Consider the following 15,113-nt stretch of genomic DNA (forward strand, 5'->3'; position numbering starts at 1 on the left):
GATCAGTAATCAAATGGAGGGCTTAGGTACCACAGATGAGGGTTGTGTAATATGATCTAGAAAAAGAGTCCCCCCCCCCATAGATGATACGAGCTGGGGAGCCTGCGTGGCACAACTTGCCCATTAGTAAAGGACACTACATTTATTCATTTTTTTACCAGGACTTCTGATGGTACAGTTTGGTCCTCTAGGTTCTCAGTTGTGGCTCACTATAAACAGGCTCAAGTCCACTGGCACCTTTAAGACCAACAAAGTTTAATTCTGTGTATAATCGTTTGTGTGCATGCTCAGTTTGAAAGTTTATATGCAGAATTAAACTTTGTTGGTCTTAAAGGTGCCAGTGGATTCAAACTTTTCTACTGCTTCAAACCAACACGGCTACCCACCTGAATCTACCACCTGAACCTATAAATAGGCTTCTGAACACCCATCCAAATGGAAATTTGGTATATTCTCAAAAAATCTCAGCTTTCATTTAATACCTTCTGGTCGTGGAAGAATACCAAGAAATGTATACCGTATTAAATCAAAAGACAACCCTGAATGTAAGATGAAACCCCCTAAAAATGTTATACATCTCCCAAAATTTATTACTGGACATAACAACTGGCATGTGAATATAAGATGATCCTCTCTCTTTTTCTGGACAGCATATCTGGGGGGGGGGGGGAAACAGTCCTGCATTTGAGTAAATACAGTCGTTCATTAGAAGTCAAGCAGTTTCCAGTAGTCAAAGGGTGATGTTTTGATAAAATTCCAAAGCTATTCTGCTTTTACAGAATTTATCACGTTTTTATCTCCCTCTTCCTCCAAGGAAGTCAGGGAAGCATCTAAGATTTCCTATACTTTACCCATGTGAGTTTAGATCACTCTGAGCACATATAAGCTAAAAGACTTGGAAAAGGCTAAAAGACTTGGAAAAAAGGCTAAAAGACTTGGAAAAAGAAAGTTTAGAGAAAGAAATTACAGTTCAAGAAATAGATGAGGTAATAAAGGGTTTGAAAACTGGCAAGTCCCTGGGTTTAGATGGATTTACAGCAGAATTTTATAAGGAAATGAAAAGAATATTAATTCCTGAACTACAGATAATGTTTAACACTATATTAAAGGGAGAAAGGCCCCTAATACCTGGAGGACAGTGGAAATAACTTTAATATTGAAACCCAGAAAGATTCTCAAGAAGTGGGTTCATATAGACCAATAAGTCTATTAAATCAGGATTACAAAATTTTCACTAAAATAATGGCAAACAGACTTAAAAACGTAATCCCTCACATAATAAAAGAAGATCAGTATGGGTTTGTGAAAGGTAGAAGTATAGCACATCCTATAAGAAATATACTAAATGTATTATGCCATAGTCAGTTTAAGAAAATAGGATTACTTAAATTGGATGTATATAAAGCGTTTGACACATTGTCCCATGAATTTCTGTGGTCCATTATGTCGAAATATGAGATAGGCCAATCATTTATAAAAACAATTCAGGAAATTTATAGACATGGTACAGCGGTAGTCAAGGTGAATAATGAACACACTGAACAATTCTCAATCTCAAGGGGAGTAAGACAGGGATGTCCTCTCTCACCAGCTTTATTCATAATGGCAATGGAATAACTGGCCGAAAGAATTAGAAACTCAGGCAGAATAGAAGGATGCAGGATGGGTAAAGAAGAGATGAAAATTAACCTATTTGCAGATGACATAATTATAATTGTGTCCAACCCTAAAGAGGGAATTAAAGAATTGAAAGTTACATTAGAAGATTTTGAAGATACATTAGAAGATTTTGAAGCGTTATCAGGATTAAGAATTAATATAGGGAAATCAGAAAAAGCTATAATCTTGCTTTGGCACTTTGTGTTTTAACCTTCATCAGTAGTTGTTAAAAGATTTATAAAATAATAAAAAACACATGATGGAGTACAAGCTTTTATCTTGGAATGTTAATGGACTGAATTCATCTAACAAAAGAAATAGAATCAAGCATTGGATTTCAAAACAGAAGTGTAATTTGATTTGTCTACAAGAAACCCATGTCAAAAAGCAAGATGCTAAATATTTGATAAACAAAAAGTTGGGAGAAGAATTTTACTCTCTGGCCAGTAATAAGAAAAAAGGAGTAGTAATCTATGCAAGAAAAGAGTTACAACCAAAAGAAATTTTTGCAGACTCTGAAGGGAGATTTGTGGCTGTGGAGGTGGCAATACAACAAAAGAAAACTTTGATTGTTAACGTTTATGCCCCAAACGGAGCTAAGGAAAAATTCTTTAAAGACTTAGCAGGACAATTACAACCTTTAAGTTATGATCACCTAATACTGGCCAGAGACTTTAATGTCCCAGTAGACAACAAAATGGACAGGCAATCGATGAGGGGAGACGAAAAAAGCGGAAAATTACCAAAAGTGTTTTTTTGAATTAATGAAACAAGAGAAATTAATGAAAAAAACTAAAAGAGGAATAGCAGGAGTAATATATAAGAAAATGATCTCAGATAAAGAAGGAATAATAGATCACCTTCAAGGAAAATGGAGTACAGAAACTTTAATAACAGAACAAAAAGCAAAAAAATTAATGGAAGGAATTAAGGGAATAAAAATACATAAGTTTAGGGAAATGGAACTAAAATTCTACACCAAATGGTACAGAACCCCAGCCACCTTAGCTAACATGTTTCCAGGACTAAGCCCAAACTGTTGGCATTGTAAAAGTGCAAAAGGATGGTACTCCCACATGTGATGGGAATGCCACGAGGCTAAAAAATTATGGAAAATTATATTGAGAGTAATAGATGAGCTTTTTCAGGTAAAGCTGAATATAGATTTTGAAACGATGATGATGAGCACTCTAGGTAATGAGACAATAGAGAAAAAGAACCAAGATTTACTGAAAGCAATGATACTAGCCGGTAAAGCAGTGATAATAGGGTGGAAAGATAAAAGCAAATGGACAGAAAGAACATGGAATAATTTATCTGTTTGAATTTGTCCAGTCAGATATAATAGCTACAATCAACCAGGATCTGCCATGGGAAGTCAGGACATCGCAGATCAAGGGAAAATTGTCCCTTTATTTGAACTGGATAAAAGAGGAACAGAAAGAAGACGTTCAGTGGAAGCTACAAGTTCTGTGCTCCTGGCTGAAAGAAGGTTAGACTGAGGGGGGAGGGACTAGGGAGAAAATGTTAAAAATACCCAAAATGAAACAATGGAACAATGCTAATGTACACTTAAACTAGCAAATAAAAATTATTATTATTAAAAAAAGATCAAACTGAGCATATGTGACTGAGACTGCAATCCTAATCAGAGTTACACCTTTCTAGGACCAATGACTTAAACAGACATAGAAGGGTGTAACTGTGCTTTGGATGGCACAGATAACAAGCTTCAAGATGAGAGTGGGGTTTTGAACCCCAGTTTCCTTGCCTTAGTTTGCAATAGAAGCAGGATTGCAAATGTGTTCAATGGATTCAAAGTTTTAAAAAAATGTGTGTGGGGGTGTTTCTCCTTGGTTAATTTAGATTATTTCTCTGCTCTGCCCTGACTATCCCTGTGTCCAGTGGAAGAAAAGAGAACCTGCCTTGGTGCAGCAACTACACAAAACAGTATGCAAGTCTCTCCATTTCCAGATGTCTATGAGGCCAAGCTTGCCCCACTGGCTTAAATCTTACAACTGACATGGGGGGGGGATTAGTTGCTAGGAAGGGCTTGTCAGAGTAAAGAGGCATAAATTACTGGGATTGGATTAAAGTTGCTGGTAAGATCTGTGAACTGCACTAAATAGTTCTCAAACAGATGTGAGAACTGAGTATGAGTGGACTTTGTTCGCAAGTCTGTTTGTTAACTTATGTATTTGTATGCTAATTTGCTGCTATTCACAGATCTTACCAAGTGCTTTAATCCAATCTCAGCTATAATTGCCCAGTTACTTAGGTATCTTGACTCTAACTAGCCCTTCCTGGCAACTAACCCCCCATACCAATATGTAATGAACGAGGACGTCTTGTTTCACTATATCTGAAGAAGAAGAAGAGAAGAGTTTGGATTTATACCCCACCCTTTACTACCCAAAGCTGTCTCAGAGCGGCTTACAAACTCCTTTCCCTTCCTCTCCCCACAACAGACACCCTGTGACTGTTCCCTCTAAGCTGTGGAGTCTTGTGAGCAAAAATTCTACTTTGTGAGCGACTGGCATTAAAGTTCTGAGCAAGTGATTTGGCTACTGCATCAATTAGTTCGCTCTGGAACCCTCCTTCCTGAGCTAAGACAAAAATATGTGAGCTGGAGGCTAAAAAACTGTGAGCTAGCTCACACCAACTAAGCTTAGAGGGAACACTGCCTGTGAGGTAGGTGGGGCTGAGAGAGCTCTGACAGAAACTGCTCTTTTTCAAGAACAGCTCTTATCAGAACTACGGCTTGCCCAAGGTCATCCAGCCAGATGCAAGTGGAGGAGTGGGGAATCAAACCCGGTTCTCCCAGATTAGAGTCTGCACTCCTAACCACTACACCAAACTGGCACCAAAGAAGCGTGCATGCACACGAAAGCTTCTACCTTGAATAAAACTTTGTTGGTCTTAAAGGTGCCTCTGGACTCCAACTTTGTTCTGCTGCTTCAGAACAACATCTAACTGACATGTGTTAATTAACTCAGCCTGAAGAGTACACAATATATCATATTTAGAATGTAATCAGCAGCAAGAAAACAGAACAGGGTATTGAAATTTCTGTGAGACTGAACACTTGGGAAAAAACCAAGAGTGCCAAGCTGTACCTGTAATTTTGTATCCATAAGCGGCCAATTGTCCAGCCATGTATTCTCCATCTGAATTATTATGAGAACAGCCCCATGTACGTATCCAGATTTTTTGTATACCAGGAATAACACTGTAAAACAGAGACAGGCAATTAAATGAGATACGAGAGAACACAGTTCTGGAAGCAGGAGAAAGAAAGGGGTGGTTTGTGAAAATGTTAATAACCTGAAAGCAATAAACCTAGCAAGAAAACGGGCCTGTGACTTTCCAAAAAGTGGGAGACAGGTGATAACCCCTAAATTCCTTACTTGGAAGGGGCAGAGGTAGAAATGGAGGAGAAGGAGGTAGGAATTCAGTTTTACCACAATTAGTTTTCATCTCTCAGCTTAGAAGTAACCACTTTTTAAAGAAAACAAACCTGTCACTTGGAGGATCATCATCAGCTTCTACATTCTTTTGTGAATTGCGTTTGCGCACTTTAGGAATAATGTCTGCTTTCCTGAAACGCCAATCATGAGGCTTTGGGTCTTGCGCTGACACAATATCTTCAATATCTTCAAGAAGAGAATCACAGACAGCAGGCATTTTCTACATAGAGTAAAAGACATCACATGAGAAACAATTCCATCAGTGCTCACCACCACAGTCAAAACATTCAACCCAGAATGATCATGCACATCTATTTGATAATAAAGTATATGCAAGCTTCAGCTCAAGCCCTGATTTAACTCACTTTTCTAAAATGCCACTCAAATGACTATAGAAATCACTCCAAATGCTGAAGTGACTCACAGTAGCATCCTAAGTTAGAGTCATGCCTTCTAAGACGTCAATGACTTTGAAGGGAACAGCTGTTTAGGATGGCACTATCCAGACTGAATCAAAACTTTTACACAGCAGCACAAAAGTTACATATCCAAGCTTTAAATAAGAATAGGAGTAAGGTATTTCAGTAGCAAGACTGAACTTACGGAGACAGAGAGGGGAAAAGATGTAAATAGTTCAATTAAAGTGTCAACCCAGTGTGCTGCAGCAGTGAAAAAGGCAAACTCTATGTTGGGGATTATTAGGAAAGGGACTGAACATAAAACGGCTGATATTATAATGCCCCTGTATAGATCTACAGAGCCAGAAAATGAGAGTATGAGGAAAGGCTGAAGATTGTGCAATTTTTCACTTTAGAAAAGAGATGATAGCAGTTTATAAAATTATGCACAGGGTGGAGAGAGTAGACAAAAAAAACCTTTTCCTCCCTCTCCCAAAATACTAGAACTTGAGGGCATCTAGTGAAGCTGATGGGCAGTAGATTCAGGACTGACAAAAGGAAATACCACTTTACACAGCGAGTGGTTAGAATGTGGCATTCACTGCCAGAGGATGTAGTGATGGCCACAGGCACAGACCACTTTAAAAGGGGATTGGATAGATTCATGGAGGATAGGTCTATCAGTGGCTACTAGCTATGGTGACTAAAGGGAACCTCCACATACAGAGGCAGTAAACCTCTGAATACCAGTGCCAGGAGGCAATATCAGGGGAAGGCATGGGCATCTATGCCCTGTCGTTGGACCTCCAGAGGAACTAGTTGGTCTCTCTGTGAGACAGGATGTTTGACTAGATATACCACTGGTTTGATCCTGCGGGGCTGTTCTTATGTTAACCTTCATCATTTGCAGATTTTATCTGTTTACTTATGCAGAAATAAGGGCATTGAGGGCACTCTGACCCAAAAGACAAAAACAATCCTACAAAACAGCACTGAAACAGCCTTCAGACATATCAATTCAATGTTGTTATAGATCCAGCAGGAGTCCATAATTACTGGTTTATTAAAACTGCATAAGCAAATGGATTTATGATAGGGAACACCTCCAGCCTGCAGAAATCCACAAATTGTTTGGAATGTGGCAATCTGTCATCTTGAACCTGGTGATTCATAGGCTTAAATCACACAGCTGGACTTGTTGATTAAATATGTGCATAGCTTTATAAAGACAATCTTGGACACCAGTCAAATGTATGATTCTCTCGTAATAGAAATATAATGGGTTTGATCCTATGGCTGTGTGACCAGGAAGCACTCATTCAGGCAGACTGCCTGCCTTCCCCTTGCAGTCATCGCCCAAAGAGGCATTTAGACCAAAAGCCACTGGGCTCAGGTGTTTGAAGTGAGGAGAGGGGTCAGATAAAGTCACTTACACCTTTGTTCATTTTTGTTCATGGGGCCTCTATGGCCCTGGCAATGCCTTTTTGGGTGACTGCTGAACGAACACTGTGATCATGTCCATTTATCAAACTATAGAATCCAACACAATATTGTGGTTGCTTAAAAAAACAATAACATGTTGATGCAGAATGTAAAACAATGCAACAAAACATGGTGTCATTTCCAGGTCAAAAAGTTGGAACAGGCATGAACAATTCTTGGTTATATTAAGTGAGAAATCTGAGAAACAACAACCAAATTAAGACCTCCCTTCCCATCTCTAGATAGATTCTATCAGAGTTCAGGGTATCTACTAGCAGAGTACTACCACAGTAAGCCCCTCAAATATTTCAAGTATCTGCTGCCTTTGTAGGTGCCTCCAGTTTTATTAAAACAGCTAACACAAAACAGACACCCTAATAATGCAGCACGTTCAGCTATCTTCACTGCATTTTCAACATACCATGCACAAACACAGGGCCAATTTGAACAGATGTATGATGTTCCTTCTCAAAAACCCCAAAACTGAATTTGCAGTTACAAAAGCTCCTTTTCATTATTTTCTATATACACTGTAAGCTCAAATGTTTATTATGTAATGTCATACTTGAGACAGACAAGTTATATTTCAACAATCAAATCCAACGATATGAATAATTTTATGCGCTTGGGATTGGTGGGCTAGAAATGTAAATATTTAAATAAAAATGAAACCTATCTGCCGCTGTAAAACATAACCCAGGAATGCAGCTAGCTACCACAGAATATTGTTTAGAGGACTGGGATGTCAATTTACTTTGAATACTATGTAAGAAATACTAAGTAAGAACTCCAGAAATATGTCATCTTTTGCCTGTATTCTTAGGCACTTTCAACCCTATCAGACTAGGAAGGTTTAGCACACATACACATTCCGCTCAACGTGAGACTCTGTAATTAACCAGGTAGTGCACATAACAGGTGTTCCCTCAAACTAGATGACCTGCACATAATTAACCAGCTAGAAAATCAGTTGCCATACCAATGAGATGCTTGAGAGCAAAATACCCAATTAGCATAAATGCTAATTGTTTTAAAAATCTATGCCTTGGCTGCTGCATGCACACTGTCAATCAGGATCTTTGGCCATACACTCAGATTTTGTTCAAATATAAGCAGACTGTAGCAACTCTAAGTAGCTGTTTGTAATAAAACCATACCTTAATTTAAAGAGTACCTTTGGAATTACAGCATAGTCTTTTTTCCTGAAAAGAAGAGAAGGTTTTTAGTATTTATTTATATTTATTATTATTTATTTATTTTTCACATTTGTATCCCGCCCTCCCCAATGGGCTCAGGGCGGCTCACAAGGGCAAGGTAATCAGCCGTGCCATAAATAAACATCTAAAACATAATAAAAACAACTAACACTTAAAAACAACAATGGTGCTCAGTCACTGATATCATACTCCAAGATGGAATCAACACAATTCCAGGTGGTACTCCCATGAATGGCGACAGCTTATCAGATCTTCTTTACATATTCATTCCACCAGGTAGGAGCCACCACCGTAAAAGCCCTGGCCCTGGTCGCAGCTAATTTGATGTCCTTGGGGCCCTCAAATTAGCTGCAACCAGAGCCAGGGCTTTTTCGGTGGCGACTCCTACCTGGTGGAATGAGCTCCCGGGGGAGATCTGGGCCCAGGATGACCAGCAAGTTTTGGGCCCCCGACCGTAGTGCTTTTGGGGGAACATGTGGGGAAAGGCGGTCCCTTAGATAGGCTGGACCCTGACCATATAGGGCTTTATAGGTAAGAACCAGCACTTTGAAGCGGATCCGGTACGCTATCGGCAGCCAGTGCAGCACTTTCAGCACAGGCTGAATATGGTACCTCCTAGAGAGACCCATCAATAGCCTGGCTGCAGCATTCTGCACCAGCTGCAGCCTCCGGATTTGCGACAAAGGCAGCCCCATGTAGAGAGCGTTGCAGTAGTCTAGCCTCGAGGTGACAGTCGCATGGATCACTGTAATTAGTAGTAGTAATTGCATACCTTCAGTAAGCAACTGAGGTAGTGCTGGTAAAATAGGACAGGAATAATTTTAAGCCAAACATATCCCCTATGCAAAGGTGCTTAATTTACGGTTTGTTCAAACAATACTTCATACATAACTGGAGGGAGACTGAGAGAGGGCCTGAAAAATGAACTAGGCAGAGACCTGGCATTTATCCAAATACAGGATCTTTCCAAACACAGGTTCTTCTTAACCCTGCAAAATCTCTCTGGAAGATTTTCATCTTCAGGCTCACTGACAATTTTCCTCCAGGCAAAATTCCAGAAGTGAAACACAGAGTCTTAACTAGAACTCTGCTTTGTCCTGTTTGCTTTCAGTTTCAGCATACTCCTTCTGCACAGATCATGTTAACAATCGTGCAAATCAATTATGCATTTCTCAGTACTGATGTTCCCTATACTGTCTGATTCATTAATATTATTCTCCACTGTTTTATAGAGAGCTATAGGGAAGGACAGCATCAACAACATCTTTCATCGTGATCGCATTACAGAAAAGAAGGACAGCAGTGAAACTGCAGTGGTGAAATGGTGAGAGTAGCAGACTAGGGAGACCCAGGTTTGAATCTCCACTCAGCCATGAAAACTGGCTGAGTGACCTCAGGACAGTCACACAGTCAGTCTAACCCACCTCACAGGGTTGTTGTGAGAATAAAGGAAGGAGAGGACAACAATGGCCCCGGTCACACGAGCCGGATATCGCAGGGGGGAGGTGTGGCAAATTGCCCCAGCGCAGTTTGATTATACGATCAGACACGCTGGCAGCACTCCACAGGTCCTTCCCTCAGAGCCGGCATGTAAATGAGGGGCCGGAGGGGAGCAGCGCACCAGCGTGATCACATTGCAGGCATCCGGAGGCATCCGGTGGCAAACCGTTTGCCAGTACTTTGGAGGTACTACTTTTTTATTGTGCATTTTTGGCAGTAAGCCACGGGTTGGCCACGAGTGCGCTCCACTTCCCAGATGTTGGGGTGTGATTGCGCAGGGATAATCTGCCCACCACCCGTGGCTCTCCCATGGCAAATTCATGGTGTGAACGGGGCCAATGTAGACCACTTTGGGTCCCCATTGGGAAGAAAAGCAAGGTATACTTGGAAGTACATAAGGAAAGAAATTAACAGTAGCAGCCACTAGCATACTCACTACGGAATCCTAATCAGAACTAACCATTTATAAGCCAGTTGACTTCAATGTAATTAGAAGGATATTACCCTGCTTACAAGCGCACTGTCTACTTCAACTCCCCACTACGGAGGCTCTCTACTACTAAAGAGTATCTCTCAGCCTAACCTACCATCCAGGAGTTATTACGAAAATAAAACGGAGCAGGAGACAGCAATGCAGTTAACGAACCTCTCCAACTGGGGAAGACCGGCAGGTATCCGAAAAGAACGTAACAACAGAGAGCTTAAAAAGGCAACTCTGAGAATCCTGGCAAGAGACTGGGCAAGGAAGGGCACCAGAAACTAAACATCCCAACTAACCATTCCCGTCCAGTAGTAAAAGACCAGCCAAGCAACGTCTCATAACAGCAGCAACCCGCTCTTTCGCGGTCGCCCCAACCCCCCCCCCCCCCTTCCGAGACAGAATTTAGAAGCACAACACTCACCCGCAACGCCTGGCGCACTTTCCAGCTTCACGAGGCGGCCATGCGATGGCCACGCCCCTTCCACGTCACAGCTTGACGACGGCATCCCTGAGAGGACAAATCAGGTCAAGCCTTCGCTTAACGGGAAGGGAAAGCTTGGAGGCTTAAGCGTGTCTGGGCAGTAGCGTTTACGTAGGGTTATTACCCTATTTTGAAAAGCAAAAAAGAGGACGTATTTTCCGACTGACTTTTTCAGACAGAGTGATTACGATGACAAGTCTCATTTTAATTACCCCGACTCTTTAAGCTGTGAGAATTGCTACTGACTAGGAATGTTCCTGACCTTCCAACCCAAAAAGAGGACGTAGTTTTCATGTTGTTTTTTTTAAGAGCCCCAAAAATGAGGACATGTCCTCTAAAAAGAAGACATCTGATAACCCTGGTTTACTCCCTCGTCCAGACTTGCCCTTTGGAGATTTTAGTTAACAAGACGATCCAGTAGACATACAAATGGGCTTTCAAATAGGTTTTGACCAAGACCCCCAACCAAGGGTTCGAGGCAGAAGATGGGTTTCCTTGAGGATAAGAAACTGGCTAGACAATAGGAAGCAGAGAATAAGTGGACATTTCTCACAATGGAGGGAAGTAGATGGGCTCTTACACAGATTGTATTGAGAATAATGCTATTTAGTTCATCCATAAACTTTCTGGATTCCGTGTTAAGCTGTGAAGCGGCCAAGTTTATAGAGAACACCAAATTATTTAAACCAAGACTGATCAGGAGGAAGTCCAAAAAGCATTTCCAAACAGGGCAAAAAAAGGATCAATGTAAGTAACTGCAAAATGATGCACACTGGGCCAAGAAAAAACCCCTCCATTTTGTCTGTATGCAGACAGGGGTCAAAAACCTTGAGAAAACTGTTGACCCTGTGTATCAGGTTTTTTAAAAAAGGCAAATTCTATGCCGGGGATTGTTAGGAAAACAGCAGGTGTTAAATACCCCTATACAGCTCTGAAGTGTAAGATTCTTAGTGTAAAGATGGTCTTGACCCCTCTTATTTACAGGACCGCCTCTCCCCCTATGCTCCACCATGACAACTCTGCTCATGTCAGCAGGGGCTTCTGCAGGTAGCCCGCCTGCAAACGAGCAAAATCAACTGCCTGCATACATGCTTATTATAAATAGGATCCTATTTATGTGATTCCTATATCCCTTAATGTGTCATGTTAATACTTATGCTATGCTTCTGTTTCTTTCTGGTGGTTCCAGACTTCTAATCTCCTAATACATTAGGTGTTGAATGTCCCATTTTGTCGATTGTGCTAATGTAACCCATGCAGTTTTGTAGCTGGGTTACACTATGTGTAATCCTCCTTGAGTCCCCATGAGAAAGGTGGTCTATATAAATAACATAAATAAAAAGATAATTCATGCCATAGTATTCCCCATTAAGATGCATTAGTCTGAAAACTGGAAAATGAAGAAAACTGACAGGAAGAAAGTGGATTTATCTGAAATGTGGTGTTGGAGGAGAGTTTTATGGATACCGTGGACTGCCAAAAAGCCAAGTGGGTTCTACATCAAAGCAAGCCTGAGCTCTCCCTGTAAGCGAAAATGACAAACTGAGGCTATCATACATGGCCACAAGCATGAGAAAATAAGACTCACTGGAAAAGAAAATAATGCTGGGAAAAGCTGAAGACAGGAGGAAAAGAGGAAGAGTCAATATAAAATGGATTGACTCAGTCAAGGAAGCCATGGCCCTCAGCTTGCAGAACCTGAGCAAGGCTGCTAATGATAGGATGTATTGGAGGTCATTAATACAACAGGGTTGACATTAAGTCAGAAGCAACTGGACAGCACTTAACACAGAGAGATATAAGCTCTATGGAACAGGGCATATAATTCTGGTAACTGTATCTTAAATTCCATTGAAGAACTCAGAAAGGTGCAGAAATGGGAAGTCCAGATGATTAACAAGTTAGAGCATCTTCATTACAAGAAAAGTCTAAAGAGTTTGGAGTCTTTATTTCTGATAAAAAGACAAAAGGGGGGAGGGGAACAGATAGAAGTTTATAAAATTATGCATTAAATGGAAAAACATTGAGAGAATGTTCCTTCCTTACAACACTGCAACTCGGGGATATCTGGCAAAGCAATAGATGTCAGGACAAACCAAAGGAAATACTTCTTCACTCTAATTCACTGTCACAGAACATACATAATGAAGGCTATTACAACATGAGAATTCATAAACAATAAAGGTCCATCAACGATTACACAGAATCTCCATGTTCAGAGGAAGCAGCCTGCAGAATACCAGAGTGGGGGTGAGTAGGCAAACAGGGCTTGGTCTCAATGTCCTGTACTTCAGCCTTCCAGGGACTTCTCATTGGCTGTGTGAAAGACTGTTGACTACCCAGATCAGACCACTGTGTTGACCGTCTTGCAAACAAGGTCGTACCTTGAGCCAGGAATACCCACAGAAGTTACAGACTCGGTACGGGAGAAACCCAGGTCCTACTCAGCTTAAACTTATCTGGGGTAGAGCACGGCTATGCTGGATCAGTCAGGTTCTCTTTCCAATTAGGAAAGCATGACAGCTTATATTGCTGAGATATGTTTTTTTATTTTTACACTGCCTCTGAATATACCTTCAGTGGTGTAAAAGGGATTTCAGACTCACTGGATTTCAAACACAGATCAGTAACTCAAGAGGCAATACTCATATACAGATATAAAGCTTTTTATTGATTACCATACAAAATTGCCAGTTACATATATATAGTTATATGAAGTGGCAAGGTAACAGCTAGAGAACATGTTGTCTTTACAAATGCAAAGCTATTTTTTGTTTCCTTTTTATATTATTTTACAGGAGAATTTAGAACTAGCATACAACTCAAAGCTATATTAAGGTTAGTACTTTACCCCACACATTGGGAAATGTCTCATTTGTACACAATAGCATAACTTTTTTGCCCTTCATTTCATTCTTCCCCCTTCATCCCATAAAAACATCCATGCTCACACTTTTACTTTCTTCTACAAGACAAAAAAAATAAATATTGTTTTTTTATTTCATTTACAGGCCCACATTTTAAGTGTCTCAAGAAATTACAAACCAGTTATAAAATATTCTGGTCAGGTTTACAAATTAATTCCTATTTGTACAAAACTGTTAGATGACTAAAGACTAAGCACACAAATTAAATAACAAACTATGCATGTTTTGTACAGTTATAAACATACTTAACACTGTTTAACAGTTCTTAATCTGTTGTCCTTTTTACACAATTATATTCCAAGGCTCACTCATTCAGCTTACATATTATTACTCAGACATTTCATTTGAGAGTGTCTATTAGCAGCATCTCAGTGGTACCAGAAAACCTGCACATATATTTTAAACACACAAAACATTTTATTTATTAAGCATGGGGGGGGGGAACAGTAATGCTAACTGCTTGGGATAGGCAACTACTTAAAAGTGGCAACATTTTAAGACATATGAACACTATCGATTTTAGAAAAGACACATACTATACTAACAAAGAATTATAAATTAAGCTCAGTCCAGTACCAACAGGTAAATTGTGTGTGTTTTCCTTTGGGTGAAATGTCAGCTTTGTATCAGCTCCCAAAACTGGAAGCAGAGGCAACTATTCCACTGAAATAAACAGTGTGGCTAATAAGTGAAGGTTGGCATAAAATAACATCCTTTAGAGGAGAAAGCCCACAGTGCAACTGTAGTAGGCACTTAATACAAAGCCCCACTTTGTACCAGAAAACTTTACGTACCAGCTCCATTGCAAACCAGGGATGGCAAAACTGAACTGTGTGTCTTATTTTTTAAAAAGTCATTTCTTCACAAATAACTTTACACTTTCCGTTGCTATTTGAAGAGGAAGAAAGGGGGGGAAATAGAGTGAGCATCCTGGTCTAGCTAGGGGCTATATGCACGCAGAAGCCAATTTCTGCCCAGGTATCTCCAGCTAGATACAGTCATACATAAATAGCTGCTACTTCATTCCCCAGCCCAATCCAGTGGCCATTATCTTGGTGATTAACACTGAGATCTCGCCAACTGGCTTTTAGACAAATGATCAGGATCTGGGTTTATTCTTCACCTTCTCCCATCAAACAGCAGACTTACAAAAAAAAACCCACCCAAAACATCCATGTGCACTGTGTTGGATCAGAGCAATCTCTGTGTTTCACCCAGGATTGCCACAAATAATACATTTAAGGTATATTTCAAAGAAAAATGATGTCTCTTTCCATTCCAAGACAATAGGTATATTAGCTCAGAAAAAGAGCAGTGAGAACAGTTCAAACATTTCCAGCAAGGGCTGGAAGAAACCCATGTCACAACTTTTTGTATTTTGCAAAAAACAAAAACAAACCTGAAATCCTCACCCATCCTCATATTTGTTACAGTAGATACAACTGAAGATTTGAGACATGCACTCTTCACACAAGGCACGGCTTGAATATTAGGAAGAATT

The 15,113-nt window shown here is 40.2% G+C and overlaps 1 protein-coding gene across 1 annotated transcript in view; it reads right to left on the minus strand.

Moving 5' to 3' along the window:
* CDKAL1 (CDK5 regulatory subunit associated protein 1-like 1) overlaps positions 1 to 10,681 on the minus strand; it is a gene marked incomplete at its 3' end in the record, with an annotated part of 297,209 nt that extends 286,528 nt beyond the window's left edge. The window contains exons 1-4 of the mRNA XM_015424921.1: positions 10,626 to 10,681; positions 8,164 to 8,208; positions 5,177 to 5,346; positions 4,776 to 4,888 (exon numbers count right to left, since the gene is read on the minus strand). Coding sequence (XP_015280407.1) covers positions 4,776 to 4,888; positions 5,177 to 5,343 — 280 coding nt within the window. The remainder of the gene's footprint in view (positions 1 to 4,775; positions 4,889 to 5,176; positions 5,347 to 8,163; positions 8,209 to 10,625) is intronic.
* Positions 10,682 to 15,113: the final 4,432 nt, after the last annotated feature.

Source organism: Gekko japonicus, unplaced genomic scaffold, assembly GCF_001447785.1.
Source record: "Gekko japonicus isolate JY-2015 unplaced genomic scaffold, Gekko_japonicus_V1.1 scaffold1517, whole genome shotgun sequence".
NCBI lineage: Eukaryota > Metazoa > Chordata > Lepidosauria > Squamata > Gekkonidae > Gekko > Gekko japonicus.